The sequence below is a fragment of the Notolepis coatsorum genome (assembly GCF_963971535.1).
Source record: "Notolepis coatsorum genome assembly, chromosome: 1".
Lineage (NCBI taxonomy): Eukaryota > Metazoa > Chordata > Actinopteri > Aulopiformes > Paralepididae > Notolepis > Notolepis coatsorum.
The window spans coordinates 16,934,399-16,956,180 of NC_140165.1; the positions used below are offsets into that span (position 1 = coordinate 16,934,399).

Sequence of the window (21,782 nt, forward strand, 5' to 3'; positions counted from 1 at the left end):
CCGAAGCTTCGAATTCCAAAAAAAATTCAAAGGTCAGCCCTACAAAACAGCAGTCAAAGTTAGACGTGAGGACAGGAAGCAGTCATGAAATTGTTGTAGTCTTATTAACTAAAAGATTTGAACAAAATAAAAAGCAGCAGCACTTTTGCATAACTGAGTCATGTATGCTATGCATTTCTATCTTTAGGGGAGTGGGACATTTGTTTCACAGTTTTAGCATGATGTTTTACAGATGGCCAGGTCAAACACAGGTTTTTGTTTTTAAGAGCGAGGGAAACGGTATCGGATGGGTATCGGTCATGAGAAAGTGGTATCGTGCCATCCCCAATTTGTATATGTATGAAAACAAATGGCTACAACTCCTACACAGTTCACTCCATTTGGATGTAAACACCCTCACATTAAAGCTGAAAGTCTGACCTTTAACCTCATAGTCATTGTTCCATTTCAAATCCAAATTCAAATACCTCCAGACTGCACTGTAGCTTTTTAGAATAAAATAAACAGTATTTGTTTTCCTACCAATGTCGGGGTTGAAGATCTCCTCCACCACCAGCTGAAAAAACTCTTTGGAAACACCACCTTCATCGACACCTTGCTCTCCTTCAAACTCCACATACAGCTGCTTCTTCAAGTCTGCAGGATTTTCCATCGCGATCATCTCCAGCTACACAGACGAGACAGAAGCAGAGGACCTAGTCAGTGAAATTATTATTTAAAAAAGGTGCTATGGATAACATTCAGCCACTAGATGTCATACTAGAGCACTTATCCAATCAGGTGCATTCCACATGGGGAAACAAGAAGTAGGGAGGGGAATCAGGGGATACATGCACACAACATGTAAACAACATAATTTGTTTTATGATCAATTCATTAATCAATATATATATATATATATATATATATTTTTTTTTTTGGAAAATAAATACTTTTATTCTGTGTCTACATAAACATCTATTAGTAAGGTTCATTATGTTTTTTTTTAGTTACGTTTTTGGAGATTATCATAACTACAAATTCGTTTTATATTCAGAGTATGGGGAATCCAAAAATTAAAGTTGGCATTTGTGTAGACACCTGCATGGCAGGCAGCCATTTCAGATTTTATAAATGACCACCACAAAATACATCATTTGCATAATCTCTGCTTTTGGTCAACCCAGAAACGTAATTAGATATGCCAATCCTTTTTTCTGGGTCAGGAAAACCACTGGTGGCAATAATAAATGACCTCCGCCGTGTTGAAACCATCCCGTTCTTCATCGAAGCCTCAAGAACATCTGATCTAGTTCTCCACCTGTAAGCTGGAGTCACTAATGGCTGAGATATGCTTCAATGTTGGCGGTGGCCAATATTTTGTGTGTGGGATCTAGACCGACATACATCCACATCAGTTCAACGCGTGGGTTGCAGTACACCGCGGAACCACTAGGTGGCTGTGCTGCATTGTACAAATATTTTTCCATTCTTTCTTTGATTTGGTCCAAATGGCTGTGCACTTTTACACAGCCATCATCAAGTCCATCCTTACCCCCTCCATCACAGTATGGTACGCTGCAGCCGCAGCCCAGGACAAAGGCAGGCTGCAGCGTGTTATTTAGGCTAGGGCTGGGCGATATAACGATAACGATAAATATCGCGATATATTTTAACACTTTGACTGCCTAAAAACGCTTAAACACGTCATTCCCGGCCATGCTCAAGTTGCCGAAGACGCTTTAAAGCGTCTTTGATATCAATATTTCTAAAATCTGGGACCGGATTCATATTTCCCCTCCGCTGGCCTGAGATCTACCAGGAGGACCCACTGAGCTCTCTGGCGGTTCAGGAGCGCCATCTGGTGGCCGATCGGCGCAATCGCTTAACAGGAAGCGCAGTAGAGGTTTTGCTGGACGGCCGTATTACTTCCGGGCACTCGGTACATGTCCCGGGACTCTGGCTCGTCACACTACACAGCGATCGATTGCCAATAACTCGATAAACAACATGATTTGGACGTATATACCATTATACAAGCTGGAGATGGACCGGGTAAATCGCCATCCCATAATGATACAATTTCTACTCTACGATGATCGCCCAACGGCGCGCGGAGACTGGGGTGAGTTTTAGCGTGTAACGTTACCGTCTTCGATACTAACTGCTATTATCAACATTTGACCCACATTAGATGATTGGTATAACGCTGCCCACGGAATTATAAACGCCCCCTAGCCCATCCGGTCAACATCAGATGACGCGTAGTAACTTCTAGAAGTACGTCTAGTTGGAATTTTTTATATCGCGCTGATTGCCATAAAACTGTATTGCATCATCAATATAATGTATTTGGGGCTATATATCACTGTTGTGAAGGATCAGATTAAACCGAATATGTATATTTATTTACATATATATATTTAAATAGTGTTGTATATCGTTTGATATCCCCTGTATATTCTTTGTACAATATGCACTGAATATCCCTTTAGTCTACTAAACAGCCCATAATAGTTTCATTCTACCATTGGACGAGAACCTGGCGCCAGGTTGCCATACCCCTAGGTTCAAGTTCAATCGTGCCGCCCAACATGTCGTGGCAAGCCCCGGTTCCGCGCAGGAATATGTCTGGCGAAATACGAATGGTACTATTTGTTCATAGCGCATATATATATGGCGCAAGTAAAGTAGAACTTTTCTTTTAGTCCAGTTCTTTACCCTCCAACAGAGTGACAGACGCGAAGCCTCACCCACGACGCACGTGTGGTGTAGTAAGGCCTACTTGGCCTCAGAATAGGCATTGAGATATCGTTTGGATTAATAGTTGAATAGTCATAGTTTGGCACTATACCGTCGAGTTGGACGTATTCTATTAAGCTAATAATAGTCTATTTATGTATGGTGCATCGTTCGGTTAGAGTTCTAAAGTTATCAGTACCCCCATCGTTCCTGACGTTATCTGGACGCTTAACCAGGCTGGGCAGACCCCTAGTGGTGCTTGCATCCGAGGAGCTCCGGGCCAGGGCGACTGGACCTGTATATTGGATTACTCTACCCGGACGACGGCGAGCCTTCCACGGCTTGGATTATGCTTTGGGTGCTTTGATTATTCCATGGATAAAGGCCAACACTGCGGAGTGTTGGAACTACCCCCCGGAGAGGACTCCAGGTGAGACGGCGCTCTACACCAGTGAGGTCGCCTCACGTCTCTCCGTTGTGGACCGGCAGCTACCGTCCACCAGAGGGTCCAGCTGTATTCGTCTGCGGACCGAGGTTCTGTGGGCACCGTGTTCAAGACTTTGAATTCTCCCAAGAAACCGTCGGCCAGATGGGATACCGCCAGCGGCTTCTCTAACCCCCCCCTCCTACTGTCTTACAACCAGCGGGACCCTCCCCCCCCCTTAGTGTATCCAGCTATAATCATTTAAGTACCATCGCTATCGTTCCTAAATATTCCAGGTTGTATACTTACTCCCTGCGTAACCAGAGATTGGACATTCAATGTTGATTTACCTACGAATACTCATTTGCCATACAAGTGCATATTTCAAATCATAAGTGTAAACAAGTGAACGTTGTATATACCTTTTGCTATATTAAATATTCGATTTGTACATTTGTGTGGATTCGTTTCATCAGGTGGGAAAGTGTTCATCATACTTATATCATGTACTGGATGACCAGAAGTTAAAGTACAAGAGGTAGTGGTATTAAATACCATATCTAACAATACAGTCAGGGAATTGTACCCCTCAGTTACAATCACGTTCTGGAGAAAGCTGCAGAAAGAGATGAAAACATACTTATACATTAGACCATACTTTACTATGAATATGTGAATGAAAAAGTTTAACGTTGCTACACAATGAACAATACATATAGGACTTTGAATGGGCCCTAATATAGGCAATGTAGCAATAGAATTTAAAAAGTTATAGCCCTGCAAAGAAGGGGAATTTCTCCATAGACAAATAGAGCCGGCAACCTACGGTTGATAACGAATTTAACCCATGGCAGCCAAAGTGTTAATAATCGATATCGGTAAACACATTTTTTTTTTTTTTTTGTGACCTGCAACAGGGCAGTTTTAAAACCAGAGACAGTGGACAGACTTGTCTTTCTTGCCTGCAACTGCAACTTAAAGTAATGGCTTTGCTTGTCCAAATGACAATACTGACCAAATTGAGATTTCTTTTTCTCTTTTATTTTGTTTGCTTTCTAATTTAAAATACAGTTTGAAACCGTCTGTACACAGTAGGCTATGTGTGCTAGCAGAGCTAGACTCCAGTCGGTGGTTTGTCCACCAAAAAAGCGCCAAAAGATTGAACATAAACTAGCAGAGCCAGAACTGTTCAACTCCCCTGGAGCCACAGCCAGCAGAGAAGCCGGTTTACTTTCGCTTTTAAACCAGCTGCAGCCTGAGAACTGGAGTGTGAGGGGATGTAACACTAAAGATGGCGGCAACGACAAATAATTGCTGCAAAATAAACATACATCTGTTGTTTATAAAAAAAATAATAATAATAATAATATATTTTTCTTTTTTTACTTATAACAATTTCGATAATTATCGATATCGAGAAATATGATAACATTATCATATCGTTATCGCGATATGATTTTTTGCCAAAGATCCATCCAAGAGCCCCGGGACGATAAACGAGTGGCCGGACGAAATTATGAGACGGACCGAGCTCCAACGGGCACTTCCGGTTTGGCAACTCGCCGATCGGCCACCAGGTGGCAGTATTGAAGCGTTGCAGAGTTGTGCTGGCTCAGACAGCATCAGCCAAGACTCCGTGGGTGAAATATGAATACCATGACGAAAATATGAAATATTGATCTCAAACACGCCTTACGGCGTGATTGGCAGACAACGCATGGCGGAGAAACACGCCTTAACACGGTATTGGCGGAGAATGGGTTAAGATAAATGAATATACCGTGATATATACCGTTACCGTCTATGCTTCAAATTATACCATGATATAAATTTTAGACCATACCATCCAGCCCTACTGTATTGTACCCATTCTGCAATCTGTTAATAAAATGTCCAATCAATCAATCCCATAGGCGAAGCGAGACGCTTCGCCAGTAATAATATAACTAGGGTTTTCGCGATTTCTTATTGGTTTGTCATGACAAACCAATTACATAATCCAACATATGTGTAAAGAACTAACATATTCCAGTTGACTGTATATTTTTTTAATGATTCGTTATGAAGAAATCAATACTTCCATTTGTCTAAATTACTGGTACCGCTCCGCAATTTTCTTTAGATTTGCGAAAGGTTTGCAGTGCATTCTGGGAAATACCATATCTCCCTTCTCGCCGAGCCTGCATCTCGGCACACTTCCTCTGAAGCCATATTTGGAGGGCTGGAACGTCACTACCCCTTGATCCAAAGAGAAATGAGACAGCCCTACACTTCGTGGGAACGTGCAAAACGAAGCCATAGTGTGAAGGGGAGAATTGGGACGCAGCATTAGTCTGCTGAGAAGGTGATCGGCTGCAATCTGCCATCTCTCCAGGACCTGTACGCCTCCAGAACCCTGAAGCGTGCAGGTAAGATTGTGACCGACCCCTACCACTAGGGCTGGGCGATTAATCGATATTATCGATTAATTCGAATTAATGATTTAGTATGATTTTGAAAAATTAAAATCGATATTTTTAAGCGTCACCTTTTATTTTACAAAAAGTGATGTTTGGTGAAATTATAATTTTTTTTTATTAATCCCAATAGGGAAATTCATTCTTGTTTGATCCACAGCCCAGCCAGGCCCCCAGCCACGCTACAGCCGGCGAGACAGGTTAGAATAGAACGTTTTATTCGCCATAACCAGTATGCTACTACCTTACCTCAGATCAGATGTTCTCCAAAAAGATTATTCCAATTCCTGATCGTCATTGCAAATATCTATCGCGTTTATTGATCCAACGCTGGGTGGTCGAAACACAGATTCCACGCTGTTCTGAGTAGGGTTGGGCACCGAAAACCGGTTCTAATAGGAACCGGTTCCTAACGTCCGGTTCTGGATTTGCATTTCGATTTTTTTACTTTGTTAATTAATACCCTAGTTACAGTACAGCAACCAAATTAAACTGTATCAAGTCAACTGAAAATGTGTATGAAAAAGATTTAAGATTTTTCAAAAAAAATTAAATCTCCTGCGAAGTAAGCTGTGACCTGTTTTGACCTGCACCTCAAAGAATCGGAATCGAGAATCGTTTAGAACAGGAATCGATATGGAGAATTGGAACCGGAACCGGAATCGTTCAAATCCAAACGATGCCCAACCCTAGTTCCGAGGCTCCACAATGAATCTGATCGTCTCGGGTGACTTGCCTGAGAAGTCAAATGTGGAAGCAGGATTTTTTTCCCCCCATGCGTTTCATTCAGTCTAATCCAAAGGGGTGCAGTACCACAGGGAGAGACGATAGGGGGCGGTATTTTCCCAATGGAGCTCAGAGAGTTTGCAGTGGTAACGTGAGGCTAGATTGATGAAATATGAATGGAAATCGCTAATAATAAAAAAACGAGATCTCTCGTCGTTGGCACTCAAAGTGTTAATATCTGGCGCCAGCGTTTCAGACCGTTTTAACGATGTTTGTAGACCCATTGTATTCTATAAGTTACATCCTCGGCCGGTTTGACTTTAGTCTTTTTATGATGTACCAGAAATGCTGAGTCTGATGAAACGCAACTTATGGATGGAGCATCACCATTTTTTTCTCTTCATAATAATCTCCAATAGTTCGCTACACACGATCACCATTGCAGAGTCAGTTTGCGGCCGAGTGCAAATCCGCCACAGGAAACTAGTCACTAGTCGCCAGCTCTGCGGCCCTGCTTCTGCTTTCGATCCCTCGCCGCGTACAAGGCCTCCTTTTCCCGGGAGGCGATGTAAACAGACCCGGTGTGCCCGGAGGTCTGACAATGTCATTTGGTCCATCGAAAAATATGGAAATATCCAGTAATCCAACATGTGAACCAAAGTCCAGTAGCTCTTGTCTTGTGTGTGGGGGGGCGGGGGTTGTGCAGGTCACTTGACTGAAACTTTTTTCTACTATTAGCGTAATCCTGTCTCTGGAGTCGCTGCGTGCGTCCTGCCATTATTGCTCGCCATGACTGCTTGGCGTGGCCGCGGTAGGAAAGAATTGCCCTTTTTCATGATATTTGACGCCCGATTGGCTCAATTTAGTTTCAATCTGTATGCATCTACAAATCATATTATACCAGGTAGCCAATTGACGGGAACTCCGTCAGACTCTGAATCAAATGGACGGAACTCCGAATCAAATGGACGGAATTCCGTCTCAAGACGGAACTCTGCCTGAAAGCAGCATTTTTCCACTTCAAGATTTCAAGCTGTTTTGGGCTGGGCTCCGCCCATAAGCGCTTTGAATAACAGTCACCCACAGTCTGCACTGGCAGACAGAGAGATAGAGAGATTGAGGGGGATACGAATTAATTTCACCGCAGGGGGCATAATCCCACAGGACAATGCATTGGTAACTTGTTTCAAATGACAATATATACCCCTGTGAATATTATTGCATGGATCGGAATACGGGCTCGCACGTGGGAGTCAAAGATATTTTGACAGTGATATGCGAGTGGAGAACCTCCAGCCCCCTCTCTCTCCCTCCCTCTCCCTCTCGCTCTCGTTCTCTGCCTCTCTCTGTCGGCACCCGCTTGAGGAAGTGTCGGTATTTCCACTCGCTCCGTTGTTGAGCGAATGGTGGCGCTACAACCATAGAGGGGGCGTTACTGCAGATCAGCTCCTTGCTACGTAGGATAGCACGTCAAATCAGAATAGCTTAGTTCACTGGGGGAGGATATTGTCTCAACTGAATTGGAGCAATCCGCCAAAATGAGAATTAGACACTGATCCCATTGATACAAACCCCCATTGCTAGGAAATAGGGATGCCCCGATCACGTTTTTTGCCACAGATACCTATCACCGATCCGTCTATGAGCCATATCGGCCGATGCCAATCGTTTTTGGTTTTATAAAAAAAAATATATATATATATATATATATATATATATATATAATATATTGTTTTATTATTATTTTTTTAACACATTGACTGTGCCACGCCCCTTCCGGGAAGTAACCACTTCCGTGGCGCCCATTAACCCCATGTAAACGTAGTTGTAGTTTGTAGAACTAAACCTATATTTTATAGTATCGCTATGGGTCTAATAACGCCCTCGAGTCTCATTGAGCTACTTCTGGTCAACATGCAAAAAACAGATAATTTTTTCATCCGTAAATTTCCGTTTGATACCGCTTCTGAGCAATTCCAGGGAAAAGACACGAAAACAGCGTTTTTGTGTAATTCAATAAACACGTTGTCATTTTTCGCCTGATTATCGGATCTTCCTGAAATCAACGCTAGTCGCTAGATCATCACTATTATCCTTTGTGGTGCACGCAGCCACGCATGCAATGTGGTTTAGACCGGCGCGCCCCCCCCCCCCTCCTGCATCCCAACGGCAGAACAGCCAGACACATAAACACATAGCTTCAATCGCAGTAGAAATAAATATCAACGCAAATCAATATATCAACGCAAGCTTTCATATAGTGTCCTTACCTGGTCTCTGAAGTAATGAAAAAAAAAAGAATCCAATAATCTCATCGCCATTCTAGTTATCCACAGCGATCGTGCCTCCGATGTTATTGGGCATTGCTCTTCAATGGGCGGGCGGGGTGAGTTGTCCAAGCCATCCCTATAAGCGTGTGTTTTGCCGGAGTGTTTAGGACTCGCCCCCACGCCGCAGCTCGGTATAGAAAATAAACAAACCCGTTTCTGCATTACTGGCCGAAGGCGTTAGAGAGCGGTATAATACCGTCTGCCAGCTCAGACACTCGGAACAGTATGCACAAGGTGCCCCGTTGAATTATGAATAGATATAGATAATAAAAGAAATACCGTGACAGAAACGTAGTTCTACGTGAATGGCACTGAAAATAAAGTGAACTATTTAGTTTACTGGGTAATTTCGTTTAAACAGTGAGCTAGCGTGAGCTAACGTTAGCTACCTAGCTAACGGAGGTCTCATGCTGGCCGATCGGCACGGGGCATCCCTATCATTCTTAAACTGAAATGCGCATTTGTTGATATCAGGTAGGGCTGACCTTCAAAGCTTTTTTTGGCAATCGAAGCTTCGGGGCCGAGCTTCGATTTTAATTCGAAGCTTCGAGAGAGAAAAGAAAATATATATATATAATATTTTTTTATTTTTTATCTTATGTTGTGGGACTTGTACAGCACTTTGGTAAACTTTGTTGTTTTTAAATGTGCTCTATAAATAAAGTGGATTGGATTAATTAATTAAGTAGCCCCTTTCGTGACTGTGACGCAGCCAACAAGGTTTCACTCGGCTGCGCTGCCTGGGTGCAGTGGGGCTGCTCTCACATGACATTACATAATTATGTTGCAACCTTCGTCTATCAAGCAAACAATTATATTATATTTAATTTATAATTATATCAGACAATGCACCTACAAAAGCAGATGATTACAATTAAATTAGCCAACTTGGTAACACATTAGTCATAGCAGCATAGGCATAGCCTTATTAATGTTTTGTGTGGCGTCGTCGTCGTGTACAACGATACTTATGTTTTTTAGGTGATTTGATAAAGTCACCTAAGAGTTGTAATATGCCATTTTCTTCTGGCATATCTGGCACTGCTTTTTGGGCATTGTCTTTGCATATTTTAAAGTGTAACCACACGTCTGATGACTTCTTCGTCGACATGTCTGCTGCACATGTCCTTGTTGTTTTCAACACGGATCATCTCCACGTGCTTGTTGTAGAGCAATTCTTTTTTTATTCTTTTTTTTCTTTAAACTTAGATTTTTTTTCTTATGTTGATACCAATCGCTGGCCGATCGATCGGGGCATCCCTACTAGGAAACAATGCTAAACACTGGAAAAGGCCATTTATAAGACACAGGACCTTTAACACTTTCAGAGCCGGCCGTGTTTTCCTTTTTACCCCCTTGAATGCCCACCAACCACTTCAATGTTAGCGTTAATATTGCCTAATCTATGTTTTAAATTATGGCTATGTGTCTAATCTGCCCGTCGCTTATCAATGACTCATTTTCCAGTCAACATTGTCGAAGCAGATTGTTTTTTTATCGGTTCATTTCCGTTTTTTTTTTAGCATTTTGAAAAGCCCTCGTTTTCACGGAAAATAAAAAGATTCCGTGATAAACGCCCTGTACTGGAATATTCTAGAACGTTGTCATTTTTCGGCCTATTTATGAATCGTTTTCAAATAAACGCTAGATTATCGATAGTATGTGTACGTATCCACGCTGGTACCACGAGCTGAAAATCGATTATCTTAGTTCCTGATCGCTCGCACAGCCAAACAGCCATATCACACATAGGGGAAAAGCTTATATCTCCGTGAAAACAGGTCTGATTATCCTAAGACTGGTCAAATAGATTCCTTACCCGAGATCAGATGGTATCCAAAAAGATTATTCCAATTCCTGATCGCCATTCCAAAAATCAATCCTTTTATTGATCCAATGCTACGTACTGTAAAGACATATTACACGCTGTTCTGATTGTCCACAATGACTCCGAGCGGCTCGGGGTACATGCGTGAGAAGTAAAATGTGGATTTTTTCTCATCCATTTTCATTGAGTCCATTCCAAATGGGTGCATTACCATCTGGGAGACGATAGGGGGCGCTTTTTTCACATCCGAGCGCCTGGTGGGGCTGGTTTCCCAACGGTAGACTCGGTTGATGAAATATGAATTCAGATTGCTAATAAAAAAAAATCACGCTAATTATCGTGCTGGGCATTCAGGGGGCGGGCTGCTAACACGTGTTATGTCGTGGCTGGCATTCAAAGTGTTAATGAATTTTCAATGATTTTCAAGTAGAGCCGTCTTAAATACTTCGAAGCTGCGTTCGATGGCACGAGCTTGGAACATTAAATAAAATATCGAAGTTTAAAAAAAAAAAAATAATAATATTTGCCTCCAAAATCTTGCGCCTCCATTCCAATGAAACGAAAGTAAGCGGCGCCTTCCCGCCTCCATTCCAATGAAACGAAAGTAAGCGGCGCCGACTCCACCTCTCTACAACAAGCACGTGGAGATGATCTGTGTTGAAAACAACAAGGACATGTGCAGCAGACATGTCGACGAAGAAGTCATCAGACGTGTGGTTACACTTTAAAATATGCAAAGACAATGCCCAAAAAGCCGAGTGCCAGATATGCCAGAAGAAAATGGCATATCACAACTCTACAACAACTATGTCAAATCACCTAAAAAAACGTAAGTATCGTTGTACACGACGGCGACGCCACAATAAGGCTATGCCTATGCTGCTATGACTAATGTGTTACCAAGTTGGCTAATTTAATTGTAATCATCTGCTTTTGTAGGTGCATTGTCTGATATAATTATAATTATAAATTAAATATAATATAATTGTTTGCTTGATAGACGAAGGTTGCAACATAATTATGTAATGTCATGTCGTTGGCTGTGAGAGCAGCCCCACTGCACCCAAGCAGCGCAGCCCAGTGAAACCTTGTCGAAAGGGGCTACTTAATTAATTAATCCAATCCACTTTATTTATAGAGCACATTTAAAAACAACAAAGTTTACCAAAGTGCTGTACAAGTCGCACAACATAAGATAAAAAAATAAAATCTAAGCTCGGCCCCGAAGCTTCAATTGCCAAAAAAAGCTTCGAAGGTCAGCCCTATATAGGTTCCAATTTAAAAAAATTATAAACCAATGGACAGCAACCTAATCACTTCATTGACTGACGGATGAATGTAGTGTATCGATCACATACTTCGTCTATCAAGCAAACATGGTCCAAACCGTAGTAACACATTGCACCAGTTTTACAGTGTTTATTATTAAGAGTCAGATAGTCAGTTCTCAAGTTCACCATAAGGCTGTCCCCGAACCCTGTTTTTGGGATTCGAATCGTCAGGGTTGTTTGAACCTTCGTTTTTAATTAAAAAAATAAAATAAAATAAAAGTTTCAAATTCTTTTTATAATTTTTTTTTAATTATTATTATATATTTTTTTACTATCCTCAAACTAAATCCTCAATTTGAATAGTGATTAATCTGATTAAATTAAGTTTTTTTTTTTTATTAAATCAACTTTCCAGCCCCAGCCCAGGGAGAAGCCCCAGCCCAACTAAATCAACTCTCTTTAATGAATATAACTCATCAGTTTCTTTTAATACTATAATATTAGTGTAGCCTAAACTTTATCTGCAACTGTGAAGAAAACCCCCATTGGTTTAAACAGAATTATAAAAAAAAAAAAAAAAAAAAAAAAAAAAAAAAAAATGTATTAAAAATTAAAATGTTGAATGTTGATTTAGAATTCGAATGCCAGCCTAACGAACGAAGGTTCGAACATTCGAACATTGGGCTCAGCCCTAGTTCACCAGCCGTTAGCTCTCCAGCAATTGGAAGCAGTCCGTGCCCACGGTTGTGGAGCCTGATGGCTACTGGCACGAAGGACTGGCCGAGGCGGTTTGTGGTGTGTCGTGGGGGGATAGTTATATGGCTGAACGTGCTCCTCATCCTGGCCAGCTCCTCATAGAGTGGGTGGGAGGAGTTTTCCAGTATAGCTTTTTCCTTGTCCTCCTCTCGGCCGCTACCTCTAGTTTGACCAGCTCGACTCCCACTAAGAGGGAAGAAACCAGAAGAGACTCTCTCTCCTCTTATCACGGAGGGGGGGGGGGGGGAGGAAGAATGCCACGACATCATTAGCTTCGGCTAACACGAGGAGGGTTCAGGCTAACGACTAGGCCTGAACACTATTGGACTGAACAGCAAAAGGACGATAATCTGAACACACCGAAAGATCATTAGAATACTCTTCAAGGACAATAACATCTGTTAACATCTGAGCTGAGGTTTCTGTTTATAGCAATAAAACCACGCTTTTCCTCATAAGGTATCTCACGGTGTCGAAGTGTCGAATTCTTACGGAGGTGGAGATTTATTATGGTTTATGGATTGCACTAACGGGGGAGATAAGGATCTTATCTACCAGTATCGGAGACGTCAGGACCATTAAAAGTACACAACGCAGAGGAATTGGATGGAGAGCCAAACAGACGAAGACGTGATACTGGACAGAGAAGATCAGGATGAGATCTACAAACACACTGCGATATGCATAGTATCAGGTACTTTGGAGATTGAGCCAATCTGGAGTGCACTGGGACGAGAAGGTAGCAGCGGTACCAGTATTCCATGCATTCACCAGCGCAGACAATTTTGGACGGACTAGACGAAGCCAAGTGGTTTCAACAGTACACGTATTCGTACTGAACCATCTCGGTACGGGACCTTCGGTTCAGTACACGCTGTGTACCGAACGAATGAAACGTGCAGAACCTTTTTTTTCTTCATGCAGAACTTAAATTCTTAAAAACTTAAATTAAAAACTCCAAGTGCAAATTAATCAAATTAATTAAAGTTTACGGCATATAGAACGGACATTCATACACAGCAACGCGCCTCCGAACAAGGTGTGATAAACGTGAAACTATATATTTTCCTTGGCATGAAACGGGAAATAGTAATACCATTCGGGACCTGGGCATGACGCTTCCGTATCTATTCATTATTCAATATCTTTTTTTTTATCCACTTTTTCTCCCCATTTTCTATTTTTCTCCCATCCCAATTTCGTATTATCCAGTTCTTCCCTCCCCTGTCTTGAACGTTGCTAGACTATGCCTCCCACTGGTCGGTTGTAGTGAGGACAGAAGCCTTGCATCACGTGTCCCCTCCGGTACACGAGGAGGCAGCCTGTCGCATCTTTTCACCGCAGCAGCTCGAAGTCGAACTCAGTGGCGAGGAGTAACGCGTGGGAGGCTCACGCTGCCCCCGCTACTTCCTGCTTCCGTCGCACCGGCGTCACCAAACCGAGCTGTAGGAGTCGCTGTCCACAACGTCCAATCCCCACCCACCGGCTTTCCCACCCTTTAACACTGCCAATTGTGTAAGTATGAACGACCGGCCAGCCGGTAGCAACGCCGAGAGCTGGGCTCGAACCCAGCGTCTCCTGCGTTAGTGGCAAGTGCCTTGCCCACTGCACCAATCAGCCGCACATTATTCAATATCTAAAGTTTTACCCTGAGGGACGATTTACAATAAAGTGCTAAGTGCAAAAAACTGAAAAGTAGGCTACTTACATTCTTGACGCTAGAACTCCCAAAACGTTTCTCAATACACTACACCAGGGCTATTCAACTGGCGGCCCGCCAAAGATTACATGATAATAAAAAAAAAATTAAAAAAAAAAAAAAAAAAAAAAAAAAAAAAAAAAAATGTTTACTTTTTTATTTTCATGTCAACGTTAACACGCACAATTTAGCCAACAGTCACTCAATTAATGACAGATTTCATTGATAAATTGAGGGAAAACTTTGCAAGTCGATTTGATGAATTTGACATGTCCAGAGAATTGATGCATTTTGTGAGCAACCCATTTGCCAATGTAGCTGCTATTTCCACAAAAGGACAAGAGTTCCTTGCATCACTTCACATTGATGAAGGTCTCCTGCAACTTGAAATAATTGACATGCAAGCATCATCTGCTCTGAAGCAGGCACTTGAGAATGAATCCACCACAACATTTTGGATAAAGTGTATTCATGTCAAGACATTCCCCAAAATAAAAACGCTGGCAATATCTGTGCCAACAATGTTTGGCTCAACATACACCTGTGAATCCAGTTTCTCTCACATGAATGCCATTAAAACAAGCAACCGTGCCCCTTGACAAATGAGCATTTGCATCACTGTTTGCGGGTAGCCCTCACTTCCTATGAACCCTCTTTCTCTGCCATTGCCCAGTCAAATAAGTGCAATCGCTCTCATTAGATGTGTGTATGCAGGGGCGTAGCTGGGGGGGGGGGGGGGGGTAGCTTAGGATGATTCCAAGGGCTGGGGGGGGGGCCCAACATTTTTTTTTTTTTTACTAGACATCACTCACGTGTATTATTGATGCTCTCATTGATACTATGTTTGTTTCTGAAGTGTGTGTGTGCGTGCGTGCGTGCGTGCGTGTGTGTGTATATAGAGAGAGAGGGGGGGCTTTGGTAGACTATTGCATTGGTCCATTCATTGAAGATGAACGCAATGCGACATCCTTTACTAGGCTCACCCACCAACAGTGCAGGTGCTGAACTGCTGATCCGAATGTATAGGTAAAAACCATATTATGCGTTTTCATCAATAAAAAAATGGCCAAACAAAATTCCGCTCGCGCGCTTACGCACGCTCGCATTCACTGGGGGCCTACAAATAAATTCTTTCATGGGGCCCAGAATCTGGAGCTACACCCCTGTGTGTATGTAGGCTAGGCCTGTCTGCCCCCCACCCCCCTGATGTTTGAGAGTTAAGAGTGGACAATAAGTGCTAATAAGATGCTGTGATTTGCTGTTGTTGCACAGACATGAAGCACTTTTTCATAAGCTCAGCTGCACTATAAATGTGTTTTTTTGTTCAAGTGTTGATGTTAGAATGTTCAGATGCAGTGATGCACATCATGCACTTTTTTGTTTTTTATTTTATTTTTATATTGAAATGTTGAAGAGGAGATGTTGCAGTTGTTGCACAGTCATAAATGAAGCACTTTCTGCAGGAGATGTTGCAGATGTGGCACATAAATGAAGCACTTTTTTTTGAAAAGTATACTACTTTTGCAATGTAGTTAAATAAAAGTTGTGAAAATGTGGTTGCGTGTTGTGTCAAGTGTACATATATTCATAGCACGGGGAGGCGCCGTGGCAGTCCGGCCCCTGGCCCCTTGGGTTTCTGACAATGTGGCCCCCTGAACAATTTAGTTGAATAGCCCTGCACTACACAGTGTAGGTTTATATAAAAAAAAAGTGTATATAAAAATACTACAATATATATTTTACACAAATTCTTTATCATTTAACGACTATTTGAAAATTGCTGCCCATCCTTACTGCACATGCATTAGAAATAAACGAATTACACATTGTCGCTTTAAACTATCCTGAATAAAAGAAGGAACTGGAGATTGGCATCGGGTGGCATTAGAACAAACTTACCCGGACCAGGGCATCGTCGATGATGTGGTCTCGGCGCACTTTGAGCCTCAGGTAGGGGTTGAGCTGCTGGCCCTGCACCAGGCTATAGAGCACGGTGATGCGCCGCTCGCTGTACATGCGGATGCGGTTGTCATAGTACAGGCCCAGGTTCTTGGTGACCGCGTTGAGGATGAAGGGGCACGTCATGAAGGAGAACTTGTTCTCTGTCTCCACCTTGAAGAAGGTGTAGTCCTTGTCCATCTCCAGCACCTCGTTAAGGGGCTCGTTGACAAACTCCTCGAAGGGGATGAGCGGCCGGCGGCAGTCGTTGGTGCGGATGCCCAGCTCCGTCTCCAGCGGGTCGACCCGCGGGCCCTTCTTGTTGCGCCGCTCCTCGCCCAGCAGCTCCTGCAGGGTGAGCTCGCTGGACTCCGGGATGGGCTCCTCGTCCTCGTCCTCGTTGTGCTCCGTGTCCAGCTCTCCGCCCAGCACGTTGGCATAGTAGACGATCTTCAAGCACTTGGTGGACGCCACCACGGCGTCGTCGTCGTTGACCAGGTTGCGGCTGTTGAACTCGTTGCTGATGACCTTGTAGGTGATGAGCTGCTGGAAGGTCTCCATCATGCGGCGGATCTGCTCGGCGCCGTAGCGCGACCACAGGCGGACCAGCTTGGCCAGGGCGGGCAGGGGGAGCTTGCTCATGGCCTTGCAGAACTGGGGCAGGGCGATCTCCAGGTACTCGGGACTGTGGAGGTTGCTGTTCTCCATCACTATGACGAACAGATTCAAGTAGTTGGGGTCGCGCGAGTAGACGTTGTGATACGTCAGGTCGCACTCTACGTTGGGCGACAGGTAGACCAGCGCGTTGAGGAAGGCCGCCTCGATCTTCTCGTTGGAAAGCAGGCGTTCGTAAACCCGCCGCACCACGTCGATGTCCACCGACACCTCATTGGGTCCGAGCTTCTGGACGTCATTTTCCCCCGAAGAGCCCTCTCCTAGCCGGGAAGAGGAGGAGGAGGAGGCCGGGGAGTCCTCCTCCATGGCTACGACGGAGCAGGCGGCTGCCTCCTTCTCGTCCTCGTCCTTGTCCTCGTCCTTCCCCTGGAGGGACTTGAGCTCCTCCTTGGTGTGTGGCTTGGACCTCCGGAAGCTCTGCACCAGGCCCTCTGCGCTGGAGAACACCCGGCCGATGACTCGGATGAGAGGGGAGTAGTCCTCCTTCTCCCCGCAGATGTCCAAAATCTCGTACACCTTCTCCTCCGTCAGGTAATTCACATCTGAGCAAACAACGGGACGTTATTTGGTTAGAACTATAAGGAAATAAACACCTGCTGCCCTATAAATGAAAAAAAACATTCCTGGTCAACAATGATGGTTGGTAAACTCTTCTAACAATGAATGTCTTTGAAGGAAACATAATATTAATAATGTGTTTGAAGAAAAAATATGAATGACTTTGAAGGAAGAATTTACCCTGATGCAACATTTCTGTAAGCTGCTCTATTGGCAATGAATGTCCGATGACTTTAGACCTCAATGTTTGCTTGAATGAGCAGTTTACACTAGTCACTAGTCATACTAGCAGTTCTGAATCAACCTATATTTACATTTGGCCATTTAGCTAAACCACAATACCACCACTGTCATGATCTCCAGGTGTTCACAAAATCGAATTTCCGATTCATTGTCAATGGAGAAGCCCTAGCAACTCTTGACTGTTAAAAAAAGTTATATTTTGTTCTGGTTAAAATTTGGACTTTTGGTCACTCTGACCATCATCAGACAGAGGATTCTACGCATTTAGGTAGCATCTCTACTCCTGGTTGTTTGAGCAGACTTTTTATCTACCACTTGATGACATAACAAATATGAATGTTGGCTCTCTCAAGGCTTGTGCTTGTTCACGAATCATGCCTGGACTGTCCGAGACCATGGAAGTAAGATAAATACTCACAGTGGACTTTCCCCTCGAGAAAGAAAATTAAGAAATAAATAAAATACAAAATACAGTCAGTCAACAATTATTGCCAATAGGGATGTCCTGATACCGATGCAGAGTACCAATATAAGTAATAATACCATTACAGTTCTAACAATGACTTTTAAAAACATTGAAGGATTTGGGTAGTTTTCTTAGAATTAATACAATTATATAGGTCTAAGTTCACGTGGGACCTTAAATTGGAGAGTGTTGGGATGAAAGAACAGTCTGCTTCTTACCTGTATATCAAGTGTCAACATTCTCTACTGAATCACGCCAAGTGTCAACATTTTAGTTTAGTTAGTTAACAATATAGCCTACAACACAACGCTGTTGCTGACATTTTTAGTTCAAATAATATAAATATAATACATATAAATGTACATTCAACTTTGTGTTTTCCTGACCAAACATGGCACACTGAGCAACAGTATCAGAGTAGTTTTACAAGCACACGTGTACAGTACCGGACCCGATACTTATATCGAGACATCCCTAATCACTGATGAATCTTTGCGACGTAGTCTGGTGGTTCGCTCACCTTTGAAATCTTCCCTCACAGAATGCACTGCCTTGTGGTTCATTTTCTTGTTGCTGCACGCCGAGTTGTTGCGGGCGCCGCTCTCCAGGTAGGACGAGGTGGCGCCCTTCTTCGACGGGTGGGGGTCGCACAGCTTGGCGTTGATCTTGTACAGCTCCAGGGCCTTGACCGCGGCGGCGTTGTTGTCCATACGGTGGAAGCCCGTCGACGAGGCACACCACGAGTTGGAGCACGAGTCATTCCCACAGCCCTCCGTTAACTGGTGGTAGTAGCGCTCTATCAGATGCTTGGCGGCTGCTCGCTTCCTGTATGAATCAGAATCAAAATGGTCTTTATTGCCAAGTAGTTTTCACATACGAGGAATTAGCTTTGGTCGTTATCGGTGCAACATTAGCGGACAGACATTAACAGACAGATAATACAACAAAGAGGTGGAGTAAAATTTAATTAAATATAAACTAAGTTAAGCACAATAGAACAATATAATTATCAAATAAAATATAGGCCAGGGCTGTACAACTGTAAATAAGAGGTTGAATAAAATATATATGGGATATAAACTAAATTAAATATAGCACAATAGAATATAGTACAATTATAAGTAAAAGATTAAATAAGAATAGGAATAGGCCAGGGCTGTACAACTGGGCAGATGTGGTCAAAATATATACACTCATTAGAATGAACAATACAGTGGGCAAGTATATAAAGTAGGGGTGTGTTAATGTATGAATTAATGAATGAATGACATTTTATTTCCGTGGCATGTCCGACGACCCATCCCTTACAGGATTATAAAACACCAAAAACAATAATTGAATTTAACAATCACTTCCCAAGGTTTGTAAGCTACACCATGCACACCATCAGAGGCCAAAATAAACACATCACATATCCGTTTTCGTTTCGTACGTTTATCCCAAGCTTTCTCTAAATATTCTGCAAGTGCAAATACCCTGTGGCTGTGATCAAAAATCCATTTTAGTCTTTCTGCATCACTCAACCACACTAACTCAAGGTTTTTACACCTGTCAAATAACTTTTGATGCAACTCATAATATAATGGGCAATAAAACATAAAATGTAGTCCTGTATTTAGGAAGTACAAGTTTATGTCTTTTCACTATTATGTACGTTACTACTATGCTACTATACTTATACTACCATCTATCATGCTGGTATGTCTCTACTACTATGCATTCAGAGTGTAACACTCAAGTTTGACACTATTTGATGAACAACGCCACTGACCCTTAGCTGCCAGAGTTGTACCCCTCCTGTTGACTTGTTCACAATTTGTAAGTCTCTTTGGATGAAAGTGTCAGCTACAGTACATTACTAAAATGTAAATGAATACTTTGGTATACATTCATTGTAAGAGTACTAGCTTTGCAACGCTGATGTCAAAGGTGAGCAAAATGTCTCACATTGGTAAGAGAAATTAAACTGAACAATATTTTGCATGCTTAGGTCACAGGTCTCTTTGAAAACTTGGCATCTCTTGTACAAACACACCCCTACCTTCACCCTAACCGTAACCGTGTTGGACATCTCACCCCACCTTAACCGGCCAGTTGGACACGGTGTGTGACATGGTAGAGGAGATACCAAGTTTTAAGTGGGTCGCCTCAGGTCACAGCCACAGGTGTAATGGGTGTGAAATGTCATGGCAAGGAGATGTGGGTGGGAGATTAAAGATGAGAGCGGAGAGAAAGGCACTGGTGCTTGTGAGCTTATTGGTATACATTTACATTTAGCTGACGCTTTTATCCATAGCAACTTACAAGTTCTGTACGACAAGTCATCAGGAAGAAGGGCACAACTCTATCAGCTGACTAACAATGAAGTGTTGAGTGCTACAGTGTATGTTAGTTTATTTAGTGCATGACAGTAAGGTTAGTATAAAAGGTTGATAGTTACTTCTAAACATAAATGGCCAATACATACATGCCTATGTGTGTACATGAGTATGAAAAGACATAATATGAAACATGACTTACATTCGGCTTGCTTCTGGGTTTTCTATTTCAGGCTCCTCGTATTCTCTGATTGAACAAATAACAATACAAGAATGATTAGTAAGATTGCTCTATTGATGACATGACATTTGAACTGACATGCCAGGCATAATCTCGGCACCGATTAATAATAGTCAATGAATAGTTATTCGTTATAATAATAACAACAACAGAGATTGCTGCAGCCTGGCAGGCCTTGCGAATATAATGACAGTTACCGGCGTTTCATTCAAGCAGAGCCGGGCAGCTCTGTTCAAAACACAGGGAGGATCAATGATGACAGTGCACCTTGCTAGCGGTGATGCTAACGTGTGTTGATAATAACCCAAACCTTATTAAATTATTGTCGTACAACAACAAACCCCCAGAGTATAACAACCAGGGAGAACGCCTAGGTTCCCAAACAGTCTAAGCGGTTAACGTTAACTTGGCTAAGCTAACTTCAACCAACTACCATTAAGCAGAAGAAGCCCCAAATGACGTTGAGTGGGTTAGCGAGCGAAGCTAACATTGAGTAAAAACACTAGCTACGTTTCAAAGGGTGCGACGTTTACCCAGTTTAGCGAAGACTATACAACAACACAACGACGCGTCGCTAGATATACTAACAATTACCACAACGCAGAGAGAAGCGACACACTGGAGCGTTATAGCCACCCGCTAGGCTAACATTAGCAGCTAGCGAATATAGCAGCCTTTCTCTCCAGCAGCAGCATCCGCGACTCTTTCCTGCCGCCGTGCCCACCTGTCGTGTCCTCCTGCAGGGCTGCTCTCGGCCTGTGGTGGCGCAACACACTCACAGTCCTCCGTCTCCTCGTCCACCGTATTCATACGAGACTATATCCCCTCTCAGTTGTTTCGTTATACTGTCTGTGTAATATACAGTATGAATGTAGCAATTCCTCCACACAGGCCGAATACAACTTGCACAAAAAAAACGTTTCTTTTTTCAAACTACGCGCTCGGGGGCGTCAATTCAATTAAATGGAACTTCATTTAAGGCCTATTTGCTGCTACATGCTGTTTCCTCTTTCTGATGTTTACAGCCATCTTGACTTCGCCGTCAGACACAGCGGTCGAACCGACGACATCCCAGAATGCACTGCGTTGAACTGTGTTTTGTTCAAAAACTCTCTAGTGTTTGTTGGGCTGG

General features: G+C 42.9%; 1 protein-coding gene across 2 annotated transcripts in view; it reads right to left on the minus strand.

Moving 5' to 3' along the window:
* The window catches only part of LOC311233229 (ubiquitin-protein ligase E3A), a 46,835-nt gene extending 25,277 nt beyond the window's left edge, over positions 1-21,558 (minus strand). Inside the window, exons 1-5 of one of the 2 annotated variants that reach the window (XM_084320161.1) lie at positions 21,375-21,558; positions 20,612-20,656; positions 18,612-18,916; positions 16,111-17,366; positions 523-667 (exon numbers count right to left, since the gene is read on the minus strand). In XM_084320161.1, coding sequence (XP_084176287.1) covers positions 523-667; positions 16,111-17,366; positions 18,612-18,916; positions 20,612-20,656; positions 21,375-21,460 — 1,837 coding nt within the window. In that variant the 5' untranslated portion in view covers positions 21,461-21,558. Of the gene's footprint in view, positions 1-522; positions 668-16,110; positions 17,367-18,611; positions 18,917-20,611; positions 20,657-21,244; positions 21,333-21,374 lie in introns of those variants that run through there. The other variant, XM_084320162.1, reaches the window with a different exon arrangement.
* Between the last annotated feature and the right edge of the window lie 224 nt (positions 21,559-21,782).